The sequence below is a fragment of the Copidosoma floridanum genome, unplaced genomic scaffold (genome assembly GCF_036245765.1).
Source record: "Copidosoma floridanum isolate Cflo_tuat_1 unplaced genomic scaffold, Cflo_Japanese_pri ptg000040l, whole genome shotgun sequence".
NCBI classification, from domain to species: domain Eukaryota; kingdom Metazoa; phylum Arthropoda; class Insecta; order Hymenoptera; family Encyrtidae; genus Copidosoma; species Copidosoma floridanum.
Window position 1 is genome coordinate 6,885,698 of NW_028321917.1, and position 27,540 is coordinate 6,913,237.

General features: G+C 36.9%; 1 protein-coding gene across 1 annotated transcript; it reads left to right on the top strand.

Moving 5' to 3' along the window:
- Window positions 1-802: 802 nt before the first annotated feature.
- On the top strand, window positions 803-17,390 carry LOC106640729 (guanylate cyclase 32E). The gene is made up of 22 exons (XM_014354853.2): window positions 803-997; window positions 1,223-1,420; window positions 2,492-2,614; window positions 3,814-4,012; window positions 5,847-5,924; window positions 6,047-6,297; window positions 6,473-6,618; window positions 7,083-7,221; window positions 7,388-7,478; window positions 10,971-11,176; window positions 11,301-11,483; window positions 11,580-11,756; window positions 11,842-12,007; window positions 12,565-12,763; window positions 12,847-12,981; window positions 13,057-13,169; window positions 13,548-13,699; window positions 13,849-13,947; window positions 15,110-15,254; window positions 15,344-15,442; window positions 16,399-16,885; window positions 16,954-17,390. Exons 1-22 carry the CDS (start codon window positions 803-805, stop codon window positions 17,324-17,326), a joined length of 3,954 nt encoding a protein of 1,317 aa, XP_014210339.2. The 3' UTR covers window positions 17,327-17,390.
- The last annotated feature ends 10,150 nt before the right edge of the window (window positions 17,391-27,540 follow it).

Here is a 27,540-nt window from a genome sequence, read left to right on the forward strand (position 1 = left end):
CTGATGGTAGAACTTTGACAATTTTCCAGTTAACATATACCAAAATAGTTATACATGAAAGCACTTTGTTTAAGTTAAATTATTGCTGCGTGAAAAGCACATACATACACATACGATTTATAATTTAAAACCCATAATATTAGATATAGCTACAGTCAACTTTTACATAACTGACCTAATATCTGTTAAAATTTTATAATAATTGATATTTACAATGAAGTTTATACCGTAAACTCCACATGCAATAACAGCGTCTAGTTCAAATTAAATCATTTAGCGAAAAGACGCTTTGTTGTACCATTCTGACTATAATGGTCTGAGTAATATTTGACAAACATGATTGTGCCTTGTAACCAGATTTTTCCATTTGAATCAAAAATAACGTCAAGATCAAAAGTTATCGTATGTCTAACTTTCTTCTTGAAATATATAAAAATCGCCTCAACTAAGATGACTCAAGTTATTCAATTGTATCATATTTTTTTTTTATTGTTCATGTGTCTTCTTAGTGAAAAAATCATCGGAAACGGAAATGACAGTTTGACAGTTTTACATAGAAAAGAAAATAAATTTACTCAATGGATACTTTACTTATATGTTTGATTAACGTTGAAGACAAACTTTTGCACGTAAATATATAAGAACCTAAAAAACTCACTTTTTTACGGGCAATGGATGCATCAAGATAAAAGCAAAAATAATTTTTTAACACGAAAAACATTTAATTGCCGATTAAAAGGTTCAACCAAGCGCAAAGATTGATTCAACCCCAAGATCAATTGGGAACCAAGACGGATCAGAGATGACAGTGGTAAACTCGGATTACGCCTACTTTCTTGTGACTACTTTGCTGATGCACGTACTACTTGACGGCGTAGTCAAAGCCGAGCATTTCACCCTTGGCTACATAACTGGCTCGAAAAGGCGTCCAGGCGACTGGGAGTACTCTCGTCCTGGCCTCCAAATATCTGGCGCCATAACTCTTGCCATTGATGAGGTACTACATTCATACGTTTTATTTTATAAGCACAAAAACTAGTTTCGCTAAATTAAATAAACAAAAACTTCAGATCATATAGGCAGTCCGATCCCCCCACCGTATTGTTATGGTTACCTTTCCCCAAATTACCATCCTAACGAAAACCTTTTTCATAAGAATCACTTAATGGTATCATTTTTTATTTATTTCTTTATTCCAAAATCTGTATGAAAAAAACAACAGGTAAACGCCGGCGAGCTGGGTAAACGAGGCCACAAACTAGACTTCATCGTAGCTGAGACGTACGGCGACGAGGAGCGCAGCATCCTAATGACAGCCGATCTATGGACGAGGAACGTCAGTGCGTATATCGGCCCTCAGGAGACTTGCGTACACGAGGGTCGCATGGCCGCTGCCTTTAATCTGCCCATGATATCCTACGTAAGCGAGTTTTTTTGTGAATCTTTAATTTTCCTTAAAGCTGTTCTTGGGATGTGGTTTCGCTTTACGATAAGGGAGTTCTGGAAAAACTACAGGATTCGAATGACTTTTTTTCATTGCGCGGGTTAAGTTTAAACAAAAGCACGTCTATGATTGTCAAGAAAAAAAGTTCATGAGATTTCTACTTTGACATCGTGTGTAAAATGTTCGTAGGGTTTATTGGTGATGTCTGAAAAAGTAGTGATGTATCATTCATTTGTTCAAAGTGCATCTACGTACGTTTAAAAGTCGAATACACGTGTACTCGTTGCCCGAGTAGGGCGTTGATACCGCATGCCGGGCGCTGCCATCAGATTACGAAACGCGTGCACGCGGAGAGCTTTCCAACATACGGACGAACATATTAAATTCGCCGCGGCTGGAACTCCACTACTGTATTCCGAGAGTATATATTATGCGGGTGGAGTCTTAATAATTCGCACTGGCTGCGGCATTTTTTTCATTGTACCCGAAGCGACGGAGCGCACTCGCATTCCGGCACGACGCGGTGGCGTTACCCTCTAGACTACGCGAGTATGCGTACACCCGTACCGTGTACACATTTTTTCGCGAGTCGCTGTCACCACGGATGAACTTCCATTTTCTTCGTCCGCCACTACGCGTCACATCCCAATTGAACGAGCTTTGACTCGTTAATAACGGGGGTTCTCGTTGAAAAATCATGGGGTTTACGTGATGTTTTTCACAGCATAGTAAAAAAAATTGTTGTAACATTATATAAAGTGTTGTGAGCTAAGTCGATTTTTCAATAATCTCTGAGGAATAAGAAACTTAGGAATTGAACGCTGGAATTTTAAATTTACGAATACGTCTTTCAGTTTTTTATTTATTCATCCCAACCGAGAAAATAGACCAAAAATCTTCTGGAACTCAAAAGAAAGAAAAAAAAATTTGCATTTGACAATCAACATGAACGAGTTGTCTTAAAACCAGTTTTTTAGCATAATTTATTACATGTAAGCATCGAACGTTTCAATGGTTAGAAAAAAAAGCTGACGTATTGCGTTTCAGTACTGCACGAATCGAGAGACGTCGAATAAAAAGGAATTCCCTACGTTCGCCCGTACGCGACCTCCGGACACACAAATCTCCAAGTCTGTTATTGCTGTACTCAAGGCTTTCAATTGGACAAAGGTAAGCCGAAGGGGACGCGAATTTATCACTCCTTTCGTCGATATATTGTGACACACCAAAATACACGTACACGCACGAACCGGGTTTTACTCCCTTTGGGCTGGAAAAACAGTCTGGACAAAAAGAACCCGAATAATGTCAAATCGACAAAGACTCTTTCTTTGGTCTACAGAAACGTACATCTATAAAAAATGTTGATATGGATACGAATTTCTGGCATACATTGTGTGAAAAATATGTCTTGTCACGTTAATAAGGACAGAGTCGTATAATTTATTATTATTTTGGTAAATTTTTAAAGTTTTGTATCCTTGCCATGGTTTACTTTCTCTATGTTTTAATTTTCAAAAAATAGTGTTTTTAACTTTATTAGTGGAAATGATCTTGTCTTACAGAGAAATACAGTATAAAATACACTTTTTTTGTTGTTAAAAAACTGATATTAGTACAACACCCCCAATAACAATCAAATAAGGAAAGCTTTATGTCCATGGATTGGTAGCGATATTTTTGTCATTAAAAAAAAAAAAGTCATATCATGACTTATTACTTCATTCAACGATTATAAACCAAACATTTCTAAATTAAATTTAATTACGAAAGCCTATAAAATCACAAAAATTACTATCTCCATCTACTAAGGCAATCGAGTATTCAATGAACCGCGGTAAAGTGTTCAAATATCTAACGCTGTTAGCTGCACCCAACATTTATATGTTGAACGAACACTCGTAAACTTTCTCCATCCATGCGGTTTTGAAACACTCAGCAATTTCGTACGTGCAAATCTTGGAAGTTAACATCGGACCTCAAATGTACGCTCCTCCTGTCCTATACCAACCATACGAAATTAAACAATAAAGAGGAAGAAGCCACCTGCGGATGTCTGTGTGTGTGCGTATGCAGGGTTTGCGTAAATTTTAGCTACACTCTACCTTGGCTTATATTAAACGCCATACGGCTATCACTTTATTCAATAGTTTATCAAATTAGCACAGAGATATAGAGAGAGAAAGCATTTTCTATTTCCAGAGAAGCTCATGATAGTAAGGAATTCATTAAATTTAAAAGAAAAACACACACAACCTGTATGCAGCTCTACATTGAAATTCTTACCAAAAAAAAAAAAAAAAAAATTTCAGGTTTGACTGTCAATCCGCCCTCTCTGAATCTCTCTATTTTTCCAAAACCCCCCACAGGTGTCGTTCATGTTCATGAACGCGTCTCGCTTCGACAATCACGTGATGCCCACGGTAGCTCGAACCATCCTGTCTTCCTTCCGAGCGGTTGGTGTACGCGTCAACAGCGTCAAGTGCTGGGAGGAGTCATATCGCGTCGTCGAAAACCTGAACAATCCGTTCCACAAGCTCGTCGATGAAACCTTTGCCGATACCAGGAGTGAGTATATTTGTTTATCGTAGCATCAAGTGTTTTGAATTGTTATTATTAAGGTATACACTATTAACAGTGGGTAGAATTACACTTCTATTTTTTATTTTTTTATGTTGTGTCAAGATACATAAGTACGTTTATTTAATGATAAATTATGGAAAAGGTCCTATATCCTCTAATGAGAAATTAGTTACAGTGCAATAACTGTCTATTGAGATAATGTCAAACAATGAGTCAACAACGAATAAATGGATGAATAAATTTATTGGCAGATTAATTCGGTTGGCAAAACAAGCATATAAAACGGCCCCTCGATGGAAATGTGTAAATAAGCCCGCATCGAAATCATGTAAATTCCGAAAGGCTTGTGTAAGCGTGACAGTGCCAGAGAGGGTTCACGTAAGCCCGCATGAGCGAGGGATTCCGTACAACGTTTGGCATAATTGCATAAACATACTTTTCTACTGTGTATAATATCGCCATATTTTCTCGAGTAACGCTTTGTTGGGCGTTTTTAGAAACTACTGTGCCTGGTGTGATGTTGAACGAAAGCTTTTCGTTAAAACTATAAACCTTGTTATTTCTGTAATGTTTCCATTACATGACGATGTTGTTGATTTGAAAACTTTGTGCTACTTCAATAAGTTAACTACACCATGATTATAAAAGTAAATTTTTTATCTAATCTGTAAAATGTCATCGTGATCTGTCATGTATTTTCTTTAATTTCAAAAAAAATGAGTGTTAAAAATTAAAAACTATTAATTAAAAATTTGTTCAAGAATGAGTAGTTAAAAAAAAAAAAAAAATCAATCAGCAAGTTTAATCAAAATTAATCACTGGTTTCATAATCCAGTCCCAAGTATATGGATTCTCTATCAGTGTTAATTATTTTCATCGTGGCCTGTATACAGCAACTATAGCAACACCAAAAGTTTTACTTGAATGGTAGTACACTCAAAATGGCTGAAATGAGATTTTAATCAAGATTGTATTATTTTTATTATTACTTAATTCTGGATGAATCAGTTTGCACAGTAATTAATAGCACTTAAAGGAGCTTAAATTCGAGAAATGGTTAAAGAGTCCTCCCTGCCCACGCACATGTGCCACCTATAGCGCGCACCTCCTCTTGCGCTCGACAAACTTCAAACTGTACGACTGTAAGTGATTATATTTTTCAAAAATGCCTGGCAAGTCGTGATTCTTTTTCTTTTGAGCATCTTCCTTTTGTACTAAAGTATCTATAAAAAGTGTTTTTTTTTTTTAATCTAACACATTTATAGCGTGCCCTAATCTACGATTCTACATTTTGAACTTTTCTCCCAAACCTCCTTAATAACAATTTTAATCAATAACTATAGCCATTATGTAAAAAAGCAGCTAGATTAATTTCAAAATGAACAACTTAAATCAATGATGTACAAAGATGATTTAAAGGATAAGCAATTACAAACTATGGATATACACAGTACAATAAAATATTTAAAAAAGGATACAGGTGTCCGTAAAATTTTGTTTGGGATACTCGGATATTTGAGAAAACATTTTTCGGGACAGTTAGTCCAGGACAAATGCCGTCAGGAGAATTTTTCGTGTGTATGGTTTGTCGGTAAGAATAATGATATCGAGAAATCAGGTAGTAACCACCTAAGCTCATACATACACTCATGCATACATACACATGATACATAATTCTATTCTTTATAATCAAGTTATAGTGTAGGAGATCAATTTGTATTGATTATAAAAAATTTATATGGATTAAAAATTAAAAAAATAACATTTCTTGAGGTAAGTTCGATATCACGATTATCAAATAATGCACTTATGGTTACAGTCTACGTTATACTCGGAAACATAGAGGAGCACATTGGCTTACTAATGGCGTTGGACAAAAGACACCTTTTAACGAGTGGTAATACACATTCTTTTTTTCCACCATTCTTTCCGTATAGTCATGAAAAAAAAAATGTTAATTTAGACTCCAATGAAATAATTTCCAATCGAAAAAACCAAACTCCATTACTCCTGCAACAGGTGAATACTGGGTGGTCGGCGTCAACACCGAAACCTACATCGACCGCGAGCCAGACGTCTACATTCGCGGATTGTTAAAAAAATACTCAAGATCTCGTACGCTTCGAATTCTGCAGAGCTACTTCAGTGTCATAGCTTCGGCACCCGTTGGCTACATAAATTTTACAAACAAAGTCAACGAGTACAGGCAACGGCCTCCGTTCAATTTTAAAAATCCTCTGAGGAGTTTCATAGAGGAGGGTCTCATTCAGGTGACTATAGCAAACTGCATCCCGTTCGGCAAGCTTTTTTTGCTATTTTTTTTTTTTTTACCCAAAATATTTGATAAAGGAAATAAAAGCTATAGCATTGGCTATCCAAGTTTGATATTGAACTCGACTCACCTCCTGGGATGGTGGTTTTTGTTTTTGTTCCGCTACAAGGCAGGCTGTGCCTGAAACCGCGTACCTCTACGACGCGATTCATCTGTACGCCCAGAGTCTCATCAGAACGCTCGACGAGGCCAAGGACCTGCGAAATGGTAAAGAGATCATATCTTCGCTTTACGGCCTCCACTATCGCAGCGCCATGGGGTAAGGTATTTTTCTTCCCTTTCAATTAAATTTTACATTTTTTTCGTGTTCACGCGGACTAGTTTTTTTTCTTTTTTCTTCGAATCCGCTAGCACAATTGTCATTCGTGTAAATTTTATTTATTTAAGGAATGAAAGAATCAACTTTATTAGAATGACATCTTTCTTACAACTCCACTTGACACCTCGTATGAGGTACGAAAAGTTATATTGTACGATCACTTGTCTTACCATATCGGATTTGTACTACTTAATATTAGATTCTGATAATAACCAGTTCCTAGTTTGCGTTGTACAACGTTAACAGCTCATATATTAGTCATACGATCCAACAAGTAAAATAATACGTACGGTTTTTCGATGAACTTGAGAATAAATACAACTATGTAGGACATACAAAAGCGTGAAAATCGCCTGTTTTTATGAATGGTTTGTCTTTGCACGGTTTACCGATGTGCGTCACAGGTACATGGTGTACATGGACGAGAATGGCGACCCGGAGGGCAACTACACTTTGATAGCACTGGATGACCAGACACCGAAGGGCTACGGCCTCTACCCCATCGCGCGCTTTATCGGCAAGGAGAGTTCCACGAACTTGCCGGTAAGCAGTGTATCCCAGCAACAATTTTTGGATATTGATGAAAAGCTTTTAAAAATAATAGTGACTTCCGCGTAATTTAATTTTTATTCCATTGCTGTACGTTTGCAGTTGTAAATCTTGGAAACTGTAAAAAGGTCCGAGGAAATGCGTATTTTTATGTTTCCAGGCGTTGCGTATTCTGAGAGACGTTCCCTGGGTCAACGGAGCACCGCCAGTCGACGAGCCCTACTGCGGGTACCACGGCGAGAAATGTTACTGTAAGTAGTGTGTTTAAAACGTGTGGATAATCATTGACTGAAATGTTACCAAAATAATTCAAGAGAGTTTCTTATACAGGGTCTGCAGTTATATACAAAAACTTATTTTTATAAGTAAAAGATTCTTTGATTAGAGAGGAAAAAAATTTCAAGCCAAAAATAACAGCTTTTTATGACTAAAATATAGTAGGAATATTTAAAAAAATCTTGTTTTTTGATATATCAAAAGTTAGTTTAGCAAGTATTCAACTTAACGTACAACAGGATGAAGAGTCATAAGGCTTGAATGGTGTACAAGTTGGTTGTTTATGATTTCACTAATATTTTGTCTCATAAACAAACGATTTTAATAAAATCCTTTCTTAATTCTCTTCTCGCCTTATGTACGTGTATCAAAACGCTTAAATTTATTTTCAAGATATTTTGTAATACGAACGATTGTCAATGACAACTCATATCCCTCTTACCGTGGTACGCTGTCAAGATTAAAAATTACGCTAAATGAGCGTTAGTTTAATCGTTTTCTCTTAACTATGAGTACTTATTGTCCTTTCTGTGATAATTAGTGTTTGTAGGTCATTAGAGGAATTTTTATTCGTCTCACGTGGCATATCCGAATAGAATGAATGTGCTTATCATGACATACCCTACATGCATTTATCGAATGAATTCGTGTGTATAACTGTAATTTTTAATATGTTATTTAATTTATATATATATATATATATATGTATTTTTTTTTTTTCTTAGAATAATGGTTTTATATACTTTACATGTTGTATTCAATAAATTTGAAAGAATTAGCATGAGACTAAAAATCTTTAAAAATTTAACCATATCCTAGAATACACAGATAAATGCATGTTTGTTTCATGACACTCTTAAATCAAATTGTATATATCAAGGCAACCCCTTTCAACGTAACAGCAAAAAAGGGGGAAAAAATCAATACCATCGGCTGCTCACGCATCAAAGTGGCTCGAGTTAAACGATGATTTTCCACGTATAGCCGTGTCAATCGGTGCGTTCGACCGACTCGTTGGTCAAGTGCGCGAACCAATGACTCGTGCAATCGATTACACCCTCGAGTAGCTTATGCGGGCCATTGATAATTTTAAACGGCTTCCATGGAGCTCTGCTCGTTTCTCGCACCGAGTGGTCCTGAAAGCGTGAAGTTCGCCAAAGTTCTTGAGGTGAGATGGTGAAAAGCTATTCTGGTGGTAACTCCGCGAGAGTGAGGCCAATAGAGCTTAAACGAATTTCCAAGTGGCCGAGCCTTTAAAAGAAGATAAGGGGATTTTTCTGAGCGTCTTTTACACGTAACGTTTGTCAATTTCATTTTACGGGTCTTGAGTATTTTTTATGGAATGTAGCTGTTCTTTCATGAAACTCAATCGGTTTTTACTTATTGTTTTTAGAAATACTTTGATAATTGATATAGAAATGATAGATGAGTTTGATATTTAAATGCTTGGTTTGAACTCCATATTTATTTCACGTAGTTTGATTCACCGTAAGCCTCAAATATATTTTACCAAAATTTTCAATACTTACAATATTCCATCCAATAATTGCTTTGTTAAATATTATCAAACATTCATCACTAGTGGCTGATTTTATCCTAATATTTATGGCCATAGCCTATTAGGGTCGTTTGACTCAACACACATTAAGTCACCATAATATTTAATCCAAATGCTTGTTATCCTATATAAATGCCTCATATTCTAAAAATTTTCTTCTTTTGCAATCATTTTCTTCAATCCATGACTTTTATCTTCGTATTTTGGAATTTTAAACCACATAACTATCATACAGCGTAACAAATAATGCACTTAAAGTTTCCAAAAAAATCTTAGCCTTTCAATTATTTACTTCCTATTGCATTATTCTTATTCACGAAATATTTGAAGATGTTTGTTTAAGATAGTTTGTTTTGCTGGAATAAGAAAGATCCAAGTACAACACATTGATTGACTTTTTTGTTGTTGAACAAGTTAGATAATCTTAATAATTGCAAGGTCATGAGAGTGTAATAAAGTTCAAAAGTTTAGAAGTGTGTGATTTAACAGATAATTTGTACTTAAAAATGCTGAGTCATGATAAACTGCACTTAAAGATTACGTGGTTTATTTGATTATGGGATAAACGGTTATTGGTTTGAGAAAATAAAATTGTATAGAGTTTCATCACTGAAGTATAACAAGCTCATTAGGCTTGCATAGTACGTTTTTTTAGGTTGTATTAAAAATTGGACTCAGTGAGATTGCAGAGGCTCAGATTTTTTTTCAGCTACTTAAAAAACCAACATTAAAATCAGCTCATTATAGAATTTATTTATTACATAAATATATTTGCCCAAAGATATGTAAACGAAATTTCATTAAAATTTATAACTACAGTAGTCAACTGTTCTCCAAATGATTAAATAAAATGTACTTGCTTCTGCTCAAAATACAATGCGTGTGGACAAGTGTATATAATTTTTCAACCCTTACAGACTTGAAATATTTAAAAAAATTGGTCTCTGCTACGATGCCAAAATAACGTCTTATCCAGTAGCCAATTAATTTTAGCAAACTTACTTTACCTTATTACCTTTCCGAAGGACGAAGTCTCTTGCTAAAAAGCATGCATTAGGTTTGTTTCCCCATGCGCTTTTACGTCAACAGCGAAAAAAAGGGTAGAGAGCAAAACTTCCGAGGAATAAACCTTGTTTAAAAATAATCCTTGTATCGAAATTCTTCCTTTGACATCGGTGTACTTGTAAAAACTCGTGAATTAGATGAAAAACCATTAACTGTACAGTAACTCTGTAAAAGTAAAAATGCAACCCAATAAATATCTCACCTAATGAAACTTGAACAGCGCGATCGATTGTCAATATGTTATGTTTAAATGCATCAAACTGTTTAATCTCACAATACACATAGTAACAATTTGTCTTTCATGTTTACTTCGGATTTAATTCCCTTTTTATTTTCATTGTCAGCCATACTTACATTTTATAAGTTTAACTTACGTACCTCTTAGGAGTAATATTACTGCACTTATATCCCGCTCCTTGGCCTTTTTACCGAGAAAGACACATAAAGTAGACAAAATAAAGCACAGGTCTTATTCTACTTTAATCCACGGGTAGTGCTTTAATATGACGCCGTTACCTTAACGACATCCCTCGCATATGTGTGGACAAAACGCATCTTTCCTCAGTTCCGACCCCACGATGTCTCCAAGTCAAATAATAGCTAAGAGCCGCACGTTTCATGCTTTTGTTGGATTCTCGATGTTTGATTTATGGGTAGAGAAGTGGGTTTACCCTGCAGAGCCTCTATATTGCAGTCGCTCGCCAAGAAAGGCAATATAAAACTTTTACCGCAGCTTCGGTACTGAGTTTTCAAAGAAAAGTCGAGGGTGGCACAAGTACAGAGACTTCAAACGACACGGTATCAACGGAAGTATTCCTGACAGTGCGCTTATTTTTATTCGAAGCCCACATGGGAGAAATCGTCGGTGGTGTCACTGGGGCGATTTTAGTGGTACTCCTCCTTGTATCGGCGGTGCTCTACAGAAACTACAAGTACGAGCAGGAACTGGACTCACTGCTGTGGAAAGTCAACTACAAGGACATCGAGATCAAAGAGACCAAGGACAACTCGACCGCACCGGGTGATCAGTTCTTCAAGAACAACTCCAAGGTATTGGAACATTGATTTTTCTTTTTTTTTTTTTTTCATAAAGTAGAAACACCTTAAGAGTTGGTGGTGCGATGGCTTTTGAACGAAATGAAAATTCCTCCGAACGTATTTATTCGATATCTAGAATCCAGGTCAGCCGTACGTGAGGACCAGCCAGGCGTCCCTAAACTCGAACCCCGACGCTGACTTTCGCTACTCCATGATATACACGCAAGTGGGAATCTACAAGGGTCGTATTTTTGCTGTCAAGAAGGTGAAGAAAAAGTCGATAGAGATAACCCGAGAAATGAAGAAGCAACTCAAAATCGTTAGTAAGCCTCTATAAACGTACGCTGTTAATTCAATCAATGTATGATGTATAATTTATTAAGAACAGAAGAATAACATTGGCCTTGCTTTACAGCTAAAGGACATAAGACACGATAACTTGAATGCTTTTATCGGGGCTTGCACGGATCCCCCCAATATTTGCATAGTAGCCGAATACTGTCCTCGCGGGAGTTTGAAAGACATATTGGAAAACGAAGACATCAAGCTTGACAATATGTTCATGGCATCCTTAGTGGGTGACATAGTCAGAGTTAGTGTTCTCTTACTTTTATTTTTTAATGAAAATATACGTATTGTCCATCAGCAAATTAGATTACTACTCATCTGTCACGCAGGGTATGACCTTCCTTCACGAGTCCGTCATTAAATTTCACGGTTCTCTCAGTACATCGAATTGCCTAGTGGACTCGCGTTGGGTCGTCAAACTGGCCGATTTTGGACTGCACGAGTTTAAGCGCGATGCCGAGCTCGAATCTGTTGACGTTATCAAAAAATACCGAGGTATGATTTGTTTGGCTTATAAAATTTTTTTTCGCAATAGTGTGCGGAAAACACCTATTTTCCGCACACTTATTGCGAAAAAACTTGTACGCAACTCGTGCGGGAAATCGTCTTTTCCTCACTTGCTACGTAAATAACTATTTCCTCACGCGGTGATACAACACTTGACTTGTAAAATACAGATTTATTTAATCAATCGCGTGTCTTCTTCCAGTTACCTCGTTATTACTTGAGATAGACCAATTATTAAAACGCAAATATCGTGGTGGTGAAAAATTGACTCAATTTACCATCTGACACTGTTTGAAACGAATGATTCAGAGGCAATATTAAAAAAAGTACTGGTCCATGAATAAAACCCGCAACATATCATTTTCGATACAACTTTTTAAGCTGACATTGCAACATCTGCTCAAAACTTTGCCAGATAGTGTCTCTATAATTTTACGTTTCGTAACACTCATAAAAATAATATTGATGAAAAAAGTGATTTCTATTTATTAAATTAATCAATCAATCAAAGGAAAAAAGTACAATAAAAAACACGCTATCCACAGGACTTTTGTACAAGGCGCCGGAGCTACTGCGTTCGATGACTGTTGAATCCACGCCAAGAGACTTTCAGAGAGGAGACGTCTACTCGTTTGCCATTGTACTGTACGAGCTGCAGGGCAGACACGGACCCTATGGAATCACGGAGCTATCCGCGCCTGATATTCTGAAAAAAATCATTGCCGCAGAAGACCCGCCGTTCCGGTAATTATTGTAACCGGTTCTAGTAAAATTGCACTACTCGTGCTTTCTTTAAACGATAAATGAAACGCTTGCTCCGTCGACAGTCCACCCCTGGGTCAGCTGGAAAATTGCTTCGACTTTGTGAGGGAGTGTTTGCTTGAGTGCTGGGCTGAAAATCCAGAAACTCGTCCTGATTTCAAGACGATTCGAAATAAACTGCGACCGTTGAGAAAGGGAATGTAAGTATATGTGATACGAGATATTGAAAATACTTAAGTTTTCATTCATCACTTTGTTGTGGTCGTCGTTTTTAGGAAACCGAATATTTTCGACAACATGATGGCTATGATGGAAAAGTACGCGAACAACCTGGAGGCTCTGGTCGACGAAAGAACAGATCAGCTCTCTGAGGAGAAAAAGAAAACTGGTACCAAAATTTTTGCTTTTACAGTACTAGTAAGTTGCACAAACAAATTTTTTTTTTTAAATTAGACCAAAGAGAATTTCCGAATGAGTAAAATGCAATACAAAAAAAAAATTAAACTGTAAAGTTGAAGAAAATAAAGCACAATTGAGCCGTGAAAGAGCAAGTGCGTAATTGCCGAGTTTTCTCCCGTTGACTTATATTACTCTCCTTAGTCATCTGCCCTCTTGGGACAACGCTCGTACATCGTGCAATTGAGCAGCATTGTCTCACCAGAGAAAACGCGAGCAATTTTTTCAATGAGAGTCGCGACCAAGTCTCGATGAAATCGTCTGGCGCATAAAGTAACATAACGTTTATGTGCTTGAAATTTGCTTGTAGATGCTCTGCTGTATGAAATGCTGCCACGTTACGTGGCTGAGCAGCTCAAACGAGGCCATAAGGTTGAAGCGGAGAGCTTTGACTGCGTCACGATTTACTTTAGCGACATCGTTGGATTCACTGCCATGTCGGCTGAGAGTACACCGCTCCAGGTATACTTGGATTTCTTTTGCTTGAGCTTTTGCAAACTTTACTTTTTTTTTATTTGATTCCTTTTCTGTTAATGATAAAATATATTTCTTTATTGAATAGTTTGAGAGTAAAAATACTACGACAGTTTTGAGACGTATTATCTTTTTAGGTGGTTGACTTCCTCAACGATTTGTACACTTGTTTTGATTCTACGATAGAAAACTACGATGTCTACAAAGTTGAGACAATTGGAGACGCATACATGGTCGTAAGTAAACGATGCGATTAATTAAATCTATTTTAATGAAACAAGTTTCATGGAAGAATTTAGACTGTTTGATACAATTTTTAACTTTCACGTTTGTCATCAAAGTGATGGTTTCAAAATAGATGCATAGTATTGACTTTTTTAGGAGTTCAATTTTTTTTAATAAAGAGCAAGAAAATATATAATTTCAAATATTGGCTACCATGAAGTGGCCGTTTTGATATTATTGAAACGATTTTATTTATTTGAATGCTTTTATTTACTATTATTAACATAAATTTTATTCCGTTTTGAGCACACAAAAAGTCAAAGTGCTTCCTAGCTGTTTTTTACTATGTTGGTAAGGGGCAATAAAATAGAGAAATCAATAAGTTGTTTACCTAAAAAGAGCACTGCATATGTATCTTCAATAGAGCTTTTTTTACGTTTCGACATAAAGAGAAATATTCCAAAGTTTCATTCAATTTCCTGATCCACACCTCTGTCACTCTCTTTTTCACAAATAAAATTTCTGGATATCAATTTCCTTCCAATAAAACATCTTCGAATGCGAACAATCAGGTCTCAGTGCAGGGGCGTAGCGAAGGGGTGTTAAAGGATTACCCCCCCCCCCATGACCAAAGTGTTTTTTGTAGGTTTGTAGTCATACACGTATTTTTCTACTTATTTTTGTGAATTGGTCTACATTTTCCCTATATTATAAACTTATTTTTGTGAGTTTGTCCACATCTTTCCCGCCACCCCACAGCCACACTCTAAGAAAATGAAGAAAAATTCGTCCTTTTTTTCCATGATTTCAACTATATAAAATCTGAGTTCAATCCACTGCCACTCGATAAAATAAGAGAAAGTGTATTCGGTTTCTCCGTAATTTTGATTTGATTCAATTTTTCGAATCTCCACCACGCCCCGTCCTCGATTTAGTACAAGTACACATTTTGTAGAGTCGAAAAAGAATTTATTGAAGCAATACTCGTGCCCTGTTATGCGTCATGCTAATGTAGTTGAATAACCCAAGGGTTAAAAAATTGTCTACCGCTTAATTCATCGCTTTTTGTAGTTGTTATAATTGTACTTTACTGTTCTTCCAAAAAAACAACCATCTTAAGTTTAAAAATTCACAAAGATAAAATCATCTGATATTCGTTGCTCTTGTTAACAGGTCAGCGGATTACCAATACGAAACGGTATCCTGCACGCTGGAGAAATCGCAAGCATGTCGCTGAGTCTATTGGAGTCCGTGAAACAGTTCGCAATCAGACATAGGCCCTTGGACAAGCTGCAATTGCGAATAGGCATTCATTCCGGTGAGACGCTTTTTAAATCACACGAAGAGTAGGTAGTCCCTTGGTACCAAATAGCTTAATTCATAGGGTGGTTTTTGCAAATGCTTCAGGTCCAGTGTGCGCTGGCGTTGTTGGTCTCAAGATGCCGCGCTACTGTCTCTTCGGCGACACGGTCAACACTGCCAGCAGAATGGAGTCCACGGGATCTCGTGAGTCAAATAAATTATTTGTAGATTCAGTTTTTTATGTTATTGTAAACGAGCAAACACCTCATACAAATTAGTAGACATAATTTACAATTGGGTGGTACAGGAAGAGTCTGAGTACAGTTGTGCCTTTTTTTATTTTAAAATCCATAACTTGGAAAGTATAATACTGAGTGGGATAAAAATTGCCAAACATGATAGATTAAATATCCCTCTACATGTGTGCACAAAAATTTTGACTAAAAATACGACCATACGCACGTATAAGCTGATTAGAAAAAAAAAAAAAAAAAAAAAAGCCACAACCGACCACACCCTAGGGGCGGTTGTGCCGGTACCTGGGGACGGTTGTGACAAGTAAAAACATGCATTAAAATGGTTTGAAATCACTTTTATAGTAAGTAAGATTTTACATAACGCAAAATCATTTCTGTAGCTTCCCGGAAAAAGAGAGCAAGGCTTCTTTTAACGATTCCGAGAAAATCGCATTTTAATGTTTGATCACAACTATAAGATCCAGACAAGCGAGTTGGAAATGTTGGAATTCGTACTGTTCTGATAATCGAAGTAAAGTGCAAGGAACGTTTAAGTACAAGTTGCGAAGAAAATGTTTTTGTGCTAGCAGAAAGCAGCAAAATGCTTGAATTTTGATGGACTTTTGTCCTTTCTCCAGAAACGGAACTTATGCCCTTATTTTGGAAACTGCACGTTCTTTTTGTTTAATTGCTTAGTTTATTATCAGATGAATGCTTTTTGTTTAAAATGGTCTTCTCTATATGGCAACAAACACATCTTGTTTTTCATAAGACAATTATAAAGAAGAACTAAAATAAAAAGTTTTCAATTTATTACTTTTAAGTAATCATGCTTTGGGTGGTCCCTTAATAAAAATATTATTCCAAAAAATTTTAATTTTGACGCGAATCAACGATGAAACCAATCGACGAACCGAATTACAGCTCTACGAATCCACTGCAGCATGGAGACGAAATCGCTACTGGACCAGCTTGGGGGTTTTAGTCTGGCAGAGCGTGGCCTAGTCTCGATGAAGGGCAAAGGCGAACGCCTGACCTTTTGGCTGATTGGCGAAGAGCCGTCGATGCGCGAGGCTCGCAACCGCGAAAGGCTGGCCCGGCGAGCTCGCCACGGAACCATCACCTCCAGTGGCCAACCGCAGCCGAGTGACGGCACTGGTGGGACCAACCACTTTGATCCTCTGGCACCGCGAAGCTCGCTCAAGAACAAATCACTCGCTCGAGCCGCGTTCCTACGCTGTTCCCGCGAATCGCCCAAAAGACTGAGGTTCGCCAGCTCGGATCACCTAGACCAAACGGCCAAGGCTAGCAGAGGTGATGTCGAAGCCGGCAAACTCGAGTCCATCATGGATGGCAGTCCGTGCAAGGGTCTGTGCTCGTTGGGAAGATCGTCGTGCATCGAGGGCACCAGGTTGGAAACAATTACTTGGTAGCTGTACAGTAAAAAATGGCATTTTTCGTCTAAACTTTGTACTCCAGGTCGTCCAGCAGCTCCTGCCCTTGTGTCGAGCACATCGGTGAACTGGCTTTACCACTGCGACTGCCAGCCACGGTGCAGCTGAAGCTCGCGCCTCACGTGGACGGCGGCAGTGAGCCCATCCTGAGACCCGACAGTCCCTACCTGGGCAATGACGAAGAAGTTGCGGTGGATTACATGCCGAGGACAAAGGGGCTAAAACTCGGCAAGAAAGGATTGCTGAGAGCTGTCTGCAGATCTGCCCCGAGCAGTCCAAAACGGGGGTCCTGCCTTTTCCTCGGGCCCAAGCGAGATGTGCAGTCCAACGAGGAGCTGGACGAGTGGGACGTAGCGCCACTCATCAACTGCGACTCGAACACGCGGGAGTTCCAATGAAGGAATCTATGTCTATCGATGAAAATTGGTCGTGTAAAATTATGTTTGTGTATCTCTAACGGGTGTCGTTCAAATGTTGGTAAAGGCAGTCGACAAGTATATGGTTGGGTCATTATTACGTTATTTTTATGAATATTGAGTTTCAATGACAATTGATAGAACATAGATCATTGCGATGCATTTATTAAGAAGCTAAGTTGACGATTTATAAAAATAAATGCATGTATGGACGGAATATGGGACTTCCGCTCACGAAGCGAGAGCACTAGATTTTTTACCAGAAAAGGATAGTATTATTACAACATACATGACATTACTTCTATTTTTTTCTTCATTCCTTTGAATATAACTGAATATTATGATTTAAGTTGTATGTTTTTGATATTTGCTTCCATGGAGCCACAAAAAAGGTGGAAAAAGGGTGACTGATATGAGCTTGATTATTCAATGCCACAAATCCATCGATACAGTTGAGCTTAGCAACTGCTCGTTTTGGCTCACTCGTCTTTTTCCTACAAGCCGACGATTAAATATTCTATAGCTACAAGTTTGTCACTTTTTTCAAGAATATGCACGGAAAAACTACTTGTCATCCATTTTTTCTATTTCTTTAAAATAATTCTTACCTCCTTTTTTAAGTAAACGTATTGTACTTGTAAATTAAATTTTTCGACATCAACATCAAACTTTCCTACACATAACAGCTATATTATTTATGTATGCCGTAAAAGTATTCATATTTAATGACTTACTTCTACTGTACGTTAACCTTCAAAGTTACAATTAAGATACTTCAAAAGTTGAAGGTACGAAAGCTGTGTTGATTCAATTTTAAATATTTTTACCTTGACTTTTACCGAAGATGAAACAAATTTTAATATTGAATTTATCTTGACTGCACAGTAACAACGTACAAAAAACGTACATTGGGTCATTTTTAATAAATAAAAAAAGGATATGTATAATATTTGTCAACAGTTGTGTATATTTCTTTGTAATTTATTAACACACTTAAAAATTGAAACGTATGATTGATAAATCATAATTTTGTCCACTTAAAATATAGTGATAGGTTGACAAAGTTGACGAAAAGTATTAGTTGAAGTATAGAGTAAAAAACTTACCTTAGTTATGTTTGGATCTGGAAAACAACAACGAAATATACAATGTATGATTTATGTGCAGATGCACTTACGTACGGATAGATAAATTGATGTATTTATTTACGAAGGCTGATCATCAGAAGGAAAAATCTTAAATTAAATCCTGAAACAATTAAAAAATTAATTATTTAAGGCTAAACAAAAGAATGTAAAGGCTCGTGCTTATTTATTATATTTCCAAACACAATAAATATAAGAACTATCTTGTATAGAAAACATCTTTTTACTATCAAGTTATTTTTATTTATTAATTAATTAATTAAAAAATTGTCATTGAAGGATCGTAACTACGACCTACTGACTTCAAATACTTGAAAAAATTACCAACAGAGAATCTTCTTACGTATTATTGGTGTAGATTTTCAGAGATATACTAATAATGTATAACTTAAAGTATATATCTTCTTTAACTTATTATTATACATTGAGGAATGCAAAGCTGAAAGGTTAAAATTAAGAGTGTGGATTATGTAATTTTAATATCTCTAGTCGAAGTTTAATACAAGGTTGAAGTTTGTATGTACGTTTAGTTCAATATAATACCTGTCATTTAATATTTACCTCAGTAAATAATGATAAAAATTTATTTTAACACTCTATAAATTGATTCTAATATATATTAAAGTACTATTTTTTCAATGTGCTGAGTGTTAAGCATTTTAGTAAACTTTTTTATTAACATTGTAACCAAAGTAAGGATGCCTTTTTAAGAGCTTTTAAAAGGTATGTAAAATAAAAATTAATTCAATACGTAAAAATTCAATTGTTTATAGTCTTTCCTTATCTTCATTGTAGCCTAAAATAAAAATCCTAATCAAAAAATCCGAAAAAAATTAAATTAACAAATGCTGCCAGATACGTTACAATTCCAGATGCATTTTTATTTCAGACTCAAATAATATAGGATTTTCAATAAATCAAAAATATATGACTCTTAACCATTTTCATGATTTTTGACCTACTTTAAAATTATTATACCTAAAAAAAGTTCAAATGTAATCCTAAAGTTTAAAAAAAACTATTTTGTCAATAGTTAGGACATAAATTATTAATGTTAATGTTGGATGTATTCAGGTGCCCTTAAAAAAATTAAATGAGGGTTAAACATCATCTAGCACTTTCTATAATATTTATCACACTGTTTTTACATGACTCTCGCTATCATCTAGGATGAAAATATAATTTGCAGTATCATCCAAATCTAAAAAATTTTATTTTATTTTATTTATTTATTTTAACCAGAGTATACAAAATATACAGAGCAATAGAAACATGAATTCCCTCGCAATCCTGCAGAGGTATATGCATATACATGTTCGCAGACTGGTTCACCTTAACTCTAATTACAATGTATAAAACTACAATTACAATGTCAAAAGTCACGTAGGCCACTTGTTTGTCCCAATTTATCCTCGAATTTCCTTAGGCAAAGTTGTTCTGGAAATCCCTTCAAAGGTATAAGGGGCAGCTAACTAATGGCCAAACTTGTTTTTGTTTGGGATGAGTCATGCCAGTAGTCACGTAATTCACTTGTTTACGTTAAGGGCCTATTACTTTTGAACGCCAAGGTTGTTGATGCCTAATACAGGAGAAAATCTATTCCTGATTTCTCGAAAAGTTTTTGTCAAGGGATGAGGGATGCCATGATTTATTACGAGTAGTTACCGTGAGTATAGCCAAAATAGAGGACAGATTAGATAAACTTCATTGGTTACCTATTAAATATTCATTGGTGCCTCTTGTAAGGTAGGAATTCACGCTGCATCATCCATATCAACAATCATCAAATTGCAGGACCATTTCTTCGTTGACTAGACATCATCGCTCCACCGGATACTTCTCTCCCAGTAGCCGCAGCCTGTCTACGTCCAAGGCATACAGATAAGTGATATTTCCTTTGTTTCAATCCTCTTATTTGTATCAGTGACACATAATAATAATAATAATAATAATAATAATAATAATAATAATAATAATAATAATAATAATAATAAGTGTCAGTGTTAGTGCATAGTTACAATTTAACGCCCCCCCTCCGGGTGACGCTTAATTAAATCTAGTTTGATCATTTTATAATTGATTTTGTATGTAAAGAGTAAATTTTAGGATATTAATTAATCATAACTGGTATTTGTCCCTTTGCTATATTCTTTATATTTAATTTTATTTGTTCTAAAATAAGGCACTTTATTGTATTTGATTAAGCGTTTTTGATTAACCAGCCTCTTGAATTTGCGACGAGCGCTTTACTCCGCTTAAGGCTACGCCACTGTCGACGTTGACTAATTGAAATAGAATCGTTTATTGTTAAATTTAATTAAACTTGCAATCATGGGCAATGACGATAAGGGGCCTGAGCAAATACCCTCAGAAATAGTGGTCAAGGGGTCAATTTGTTCAAAGGTCGACTCAGAAATTTAAACGAGTCAGTAACGGGAACAAGGTAGATAGTACGATTGCGAACTTGTGATTAGAAGATTTAACTAAGAGATTTCAAGCAATTGAAGATTTAACAGACGTGATGAGTGGAGAACAAGGAAAAGCTATAGAGGTAAAAGGTTGGACGGAGATTTCTCAAAATTACTATTCTCTTGTGGAAAAAATTGCACGAGGCGAAGGTGGAGTATCAAATCTAGGAACTCCAATGGGCAACTCGACGTTCATGGAGGAACAGCAGCTCTTAAATTTCCTGGTCGCAAAACTCCCCAAGTTCAGTGATGGTCACGAGGAATGGCTATCGTAGAAAAATTCGTTCTACACCATGATCCACATTCCAAACGACATTGATGACCTCGTCAAGTTCATGTACTTAAAAAATTCTTTGCAGGGTGAGGCATTGAAAAAGGTCACGATCTATGATGTTAGAAGAATTACAGCATCGCTTGGAAAACTCTCATTGAGTCGTACGAGCAAAAACGCATTCTAGTATCGAAGCATCTTGATGTTATTCTCGATATAGGTCCTCTTCAGTCCGTACTGGGAGTCGACGAACTTCCAGTTCCCGAACAATTTTATAGGTTTATAGATGGAATCATATCCAGACTTAACACCATGGAAACTGATGTTCCTCGAGGCAACGAGTCAACAGCTAGGAATTCAATGGCCAAGCAGGACTCCAACGTGCAAAAGGCGTGAATAATGAACGATGGTGGGCGCGTCTTCGTAAGCAGAGCTGAGACGTCTTGCTTGCAGTGTAATGAGTTGTATTTATTGTTTTAATACCCGGTGTTTAATAAGTTACCAGTTCAAGGTCATTGGGATTTCGTCAGGCCTCACCGGTTGTGCTTCAATTGTCTACGATCACACGTGGAAAAATGCACGTTAGGCCATTGTTAGCATTGTGATCGATACCAGAACACTTTGCTCCATACAGATTTAAGGCCGTTCCAGAATCCAGCCCAGTCCGATAAAAATCTCAATTGTGATTGCGGAGGTAGTCCTGCATAGGCATGACTAGAGTTAGACGTATTTAGCGCTGTTTCTCGAGCTCGTACATTTCAGTTGTTAATGAGTGCTGTTATCCACGTCAAGTCGAATCAGGGGAAGTTCGTCGAGGGTCGTGCTTTACTAGACACCTGCTCAACGAATCACTTCATAATCGAAAAATTTGTTCAGTGACTCAGACTTCCGGTGCAGAATCAGGAGATGCCCATCAAGGGATTCGGGGGTTCTAGCATTAGTTCAAAGGATAGTATTCAAATCGAGATCCATTCGCGTTTTAACGAATTTCATAAGGTATTAGATTATCTTGTCGTTCCAACTATAACCAGTGCGATCCCAAGCGAACCAATTCCACGAGGGATAGTTGACCTTCCTAAAGGAATCCGATTAGCTGACCCCCAGTTTCACGTTGCATCGGCAAAAACGGATAAAAATCTTTTATGAAACAACGTGCTCATGGTAGGTCCCACAATCCAACAAAAACTCTTTATTCATTTACTTCGATTTCATTCATACACTTACGTACTGACAGCCAATATAAGACAAATGTATAGACAGATTTTAATAGACCCTCACGATCGACAGTGTCAAAGAATTTTTTGGCTACATCAGGGCAAGATTAGAACTTTCGAACTGAACACCATTACCTTTGGCGTATCATCAGCCCCCTTTCTAGCTATTAGGACAATTCACTAGTTAGCGGACGATGAAAGGGCAAATTTTCCACGGGCTAGAGCAATATTGAAACGCGATTTCTACGAAGATGATCTCTTGGCTGGAACTAATTCATCACCAGAAGCTTTGCTAATTCATGACGACTTGATCCAACTGTTAGCTCGAGGAGGATTTACAATAAGAAAGTGGACGTCAAATCACCAGCACGCGCTCGACAGTTTGGATTAGCGAAATTTTTTGATGGATTTTGTACGGAGAGAGATTCCGTCGTTAAAAGCCTAGGCTTGTCTTGGGATCCACAAGTAGATCGATTTTCATATTCGACGAAGTCCATGACGCTGTCCAAAACGATCACGAAGAGGAACATATTGTCAGAAATCGATAAAAATTTGGATCCACTGAGATTGTTAGGGCCGGTAGTATTTACAGCAAAGCAAATTATGCAAGAGTGTTGGAGAGCTAAGGTTGGTTGGGATGAATCGGTACCCCAGGAACTCTTTACCAAATGAACTATGTTTGCAGAGCAGATTCAATTGCTGGAGGAAGTTTCGATTCCAAGAAACCTTCTCTTACCACAGGCAGTGACAATCGAATTGCATGGGTTCTGTGATGCGAGTCAGGGAGGATATGGGGCATGTTGGTATGTTTGATCAGTAGATAGGTCTGGACAGGTTCTTGTTCGTTTAGCTCGCTCAAAGTCTCATATTGCTCCAGTCAAGCAAACAACAACTCCCCGGCTCGAGTTGTGTGGAGCGTTAACGTTGGTTCGGTTATTCAAAGAATCTAGGGAATCCTTTCAGTTTTCGATAAGTAGGGTTTTATTTTGGTCAGATTCTGAAGTTGTGCTGCAATGATCAAGAAACCACCTCAGGCTCTCAAGGTCTTTGAAGGAAATTGTGTCACTGAGATTCAGGAACTGGCTGCAACGGTTGAGTGGCGTCATGTGTCGAGCAAAAACAATTTTGCTGACATTCATTCTTGAGGTCAAAATCCGGTTGAGCCATAAGGTACACTGAATGGAACAATAGGATGCCTAGATTGTACAGTCCAGAGGAGGAGTGGCCCAAGTCAGAGAAAACAGACGTTGTAAATTTTTCTGGGTTAAAGGCGTCAACGTGCTTGATATTGACAGCGGAATCCTCCCAATCTACGGCGCCAATTGTTTCAAACTTGTCGTTACAGGAATCATCTGCAATGGAACCCTTTTAAAAGCGTCAATCTTCTTACTTCGCGTTGATCAACTCCCTGTCATATTGTCTCCGTTGTCATTTTTCGACTGATTGAGTTCGGAGTCCACTATCACTTGCTGAGAGAACCAGAGCCGAGATTGGACTATTATATTTCATACAACGAGAACAATTCAAAAAAGAAATAGATCAAATCAAAAAAATAGGAAGCACTAGAAATACGAGGTTAGTAGCGTTTGATCCCTTTATGGATTTGAATGGCTTATTGTGAGTAAGACGCCGACTGCGACGCCCGAAAATCTCTGACTGACAGAAATACTCGATACTGCTACCATCATATCACCACGTGACCAACCTTATCATACGGGAGGTTCATTATTCTTTGTTAAATGGGGGAATTCAAGGGGTGTTGTACAAGATTCGTCAACGTTTTTGGTTGCTAGATGGAAAGAATCAGGTTAGGAGTGTTGTTAGACGTTACGTTTCGGGTATCAGACATAGACCCGTGACCCTACAAGCGAAAATGAGCGATTTACCTCAGGCGCGCGTGCAACAAACTTCGGTCTTCGAACACGTAGGGGTAGATTATTTTGGTCTGACCATCATAAGGGAGAAAAAGTTTAGGAATCGAATAATTTTGCCAGTGTACGGTTGCGTATTTATTTGCATGACCACCAAATCAGCTCAAATTGAGATAGCGAGCAATATGACAACCGAAGGGTTTATTGGAGCTTTTAAAAGATTTATAGGGCATAGAGGAGTTCCATCTCATGTTTATTCGGATAACGGGACTAATTTTATAGGGGCGAACAATGAGTTGCGTGAAATTTATAGTCTTACTTATTCAGAGTCGTTCTACGATAAAATCAACAATTACGCTGTGACTCATAACATCATTTGGCGCTTCAATCCACCAGCTTCGCCACATTTTGGGGGGATATGGGAATCTGCCATCAAATTGGCTCTATCGCCATGATGTTAAGCGGGGGAAGGCGAGTGGAGTCCTAACCTCCTATGCTTCCGTTGCAGATTTTAACTCTCCGTGGCTCAATTTTTCTCAAAGAAAGCCTGTAGTTTGATACTCAAATCACACAAGAGCCTACCGGGGAGCAAATCTGCAACAAACCAGAACAGGGCAAAGCAGTAAAATTGTAAAAAGCCACCAACCTGCGGGAGCACGCCAGAAGCACGACCAGACGAGAGAGAGAGAGAGAGAGAGAGAGAGAGAGAGTATAAAAAATCTGTAACTATCGGCAACCACAATAAGGTAATTACTTTAGTAGCTATTTTGTTCATTTGAAAGATAATTTTTTGTTCTCTCTTGCTGATCATTTTAATCCACAAAAATCTACAGTATGATGGATATTTATTCATATTTTGTATTTAGAGTATCCTTTTTGTTGTTTTGTTTATTTTGTTGAATCAAACAATTTTGTAGTATTCTTGTAAAAGTTTTTTTTGTATTGGTGAGAAGATTTAACGGCAGAGCGAATATTCGTCTTGAAAGAGCTGATCTTTAAAATTCTGAAAGAAAAACTTGCAACACCTGGAATCAAAGCATTACGAAATCCACGCTGTTCTGTGGTAACAAATGATTTTCTACATTACGCAGTGCTTACGCGTGTTACAAAGAAAATAGATGGAATTGTTGCTGTGTCGAACCGTTTTTCTCACTCACTTGGAGGTAATTTAATTTCTCAATAAATACAAATATTCTCTGCAATCTAAATTGTAATTTTTTATTTTTTTTTTTCATTTTCAGTGATGGAAATCACAAATTTTTAGAATAGAATGAAAAGTGAGGTTTTCATTTTAAGTTACCATTTTTCAACAAGAAAGAAAATGATAACAATGATAAATCCACAGAACTGGTACTTTTATAAAAAAATTTCTCAATGTTAAGGATTTGTTGATGTAATGTATAACATTTTTTTTTTTTTAAGTTTAGTTTTTAAAAAGTTTACTTTACTTGTGTTGACACAGTTGTATGATTTGTGTTTAGTTGTAATGACATTGTAATGTTACATTTAATTCTATTGTAATTTATTTTACTTATGAATGATTAGGTGAACTGAAAAAGTTTAGGTGAGAATCAAAACGAAAAATCATAAATAAATAGAATTAATTTTTGTGTCAAAACAAAGGAAATTATAATTTTTTTTACTTAGCAATGCACGGTATTATTTAATTAATGAGGATTAATAGTCTTGATTGGTAAGTTCTTATTGTAAGCTAAAATTTGTTTTCATTAATAAAAATATAGAACATTGATTTTATTGACCTTTCATCATCTGATCTTAATATGGATATTTACAGTCTGTCAAATCAATTATAATAACATGTTGTACGCGTTTTTCCCTCAGTTCGTCTTTATGATAGTAATTGAGGTAAGAATATGGAATAGTGGTTACAACATTTTTGCATTATTTCTGTCAAATAATTGTGTATGATTATTTTTAATTATGATACATTTATATTTAATTATAAATTTATGCAATTAATCTGAACAGATTCCATGGCAAGGTTAGTCAGCTCATCAGCTGTGTCATATACATAGGTAAAGCTGATAAGTGATGTTTACCTGAAGAGCCCCGTGACTAATAACCCTTATATTTGTGTTCTTCTGCTGATTTGTTTTTTCTTGAATAATTGTTTTCGATAAAGTATTGCAATATCTTGTAATAAGTAACAGATTCATGCAAATAGAATTGTAGTTAATTAAAATATAACCATTTCTATAAGATCCAATGCTTTCATGCTGGAAAATCTGGTACTGAACTCCGGCATTGGTGGTGCCACCAGAGATGTGCGACAATTGCAAGGTGTAAGGTGTCACTAAACATATATTTATTGATTAAACATAATTGTGAAAGCCATTCCCTTTGTTGTCCCTTTAATAATATTCACAACTTATATACTGTATAAAGTGTGAGAAAGGGGGAATAATAATAATCCTGTGTATGGTGTATGTATGCCGCATGCTGCCTTTCTCATAGTGATGGTGTCAAAGCATTGATGAGGATAATAATTATTATTTTGCCTTAACATCATGGCGATAGAGCCAATTTGATGGCAGATTCCCATATCCCCCCAAAATGTGGCGAAGCTGGTGGATTGAAGCGCCAAATGATGTTATGAGTCACAGCGTAATTGTTGATTTTATCGTAGAACGACTCTGAATAAGTAAGACTATAAATTTCACGCAACTCATTGTTCGCCCCTATAAAATTAGTCCCGTTATCCGAATAAACATGAGATGGAACTCCTCTATGCCCTATAAATCTTTTAAAAGCTCCAATAAACCCTTCGGTTGTCATATTGCTCGCTATCTCAATTTGAGCTGATTTGGTGGTCATGCAAATAAATACGCAACCGTACACTGGCAAAATTATTCGATTCCTAAACTTTTTCTCCCTTATGATGGTCAGACCAAAATAATCTACCCCTACGTGTTCGAAGACCGAAGTTTGTTGCACGCGCGCCTGAGGTAAATCGCTCATTTTCGCTTGTAGGGTCACGGGTCTATGTCTGATACCCGAAACGTAACGTCTAACAACACTCCTAACCTGATTCTTTCCATCTAGCAACCAAAAACGTTGACGAATCTTGTACAACACCCCTTGAATTCCCCCATTTAACAAAGAATAATGAACCTCCCGTATGATAAGGTTGGTCACGTGGTGATATGATGGTAGCAGTATCGAGTATTTCTGTCAGTCAGAGATTTTCGGGCGTCGCAGTCGGCGTC

What these genes read in the sequence shown, in the direction of transcription:
- LOC106640729 (XM_014354853.2), top strand. Translation starts at nt 803, where the DNA reads ATGACAGTGGTAAACTCGGATTACGCCTACTTTCTTGTGACTACTTTG. An exon ending in TGAAGAAGCAACTCAAAATC is followed by an intron (nt 11,484 to 11,579) that starts GTTAGTAAGCCT and finishes CTTGCTTTACAG; the next exon opens with CTAAAGGACATAAGACACGA. An exon ending in TAGTGGGTGACATAGTCAGA is followed by an intron (nt 11,757 to 11,841) that starts GTTAGTGTTCTC and finishes TCTGTCACGCAG; the next exon opens with GGTATGACCTTCCTTCACGA.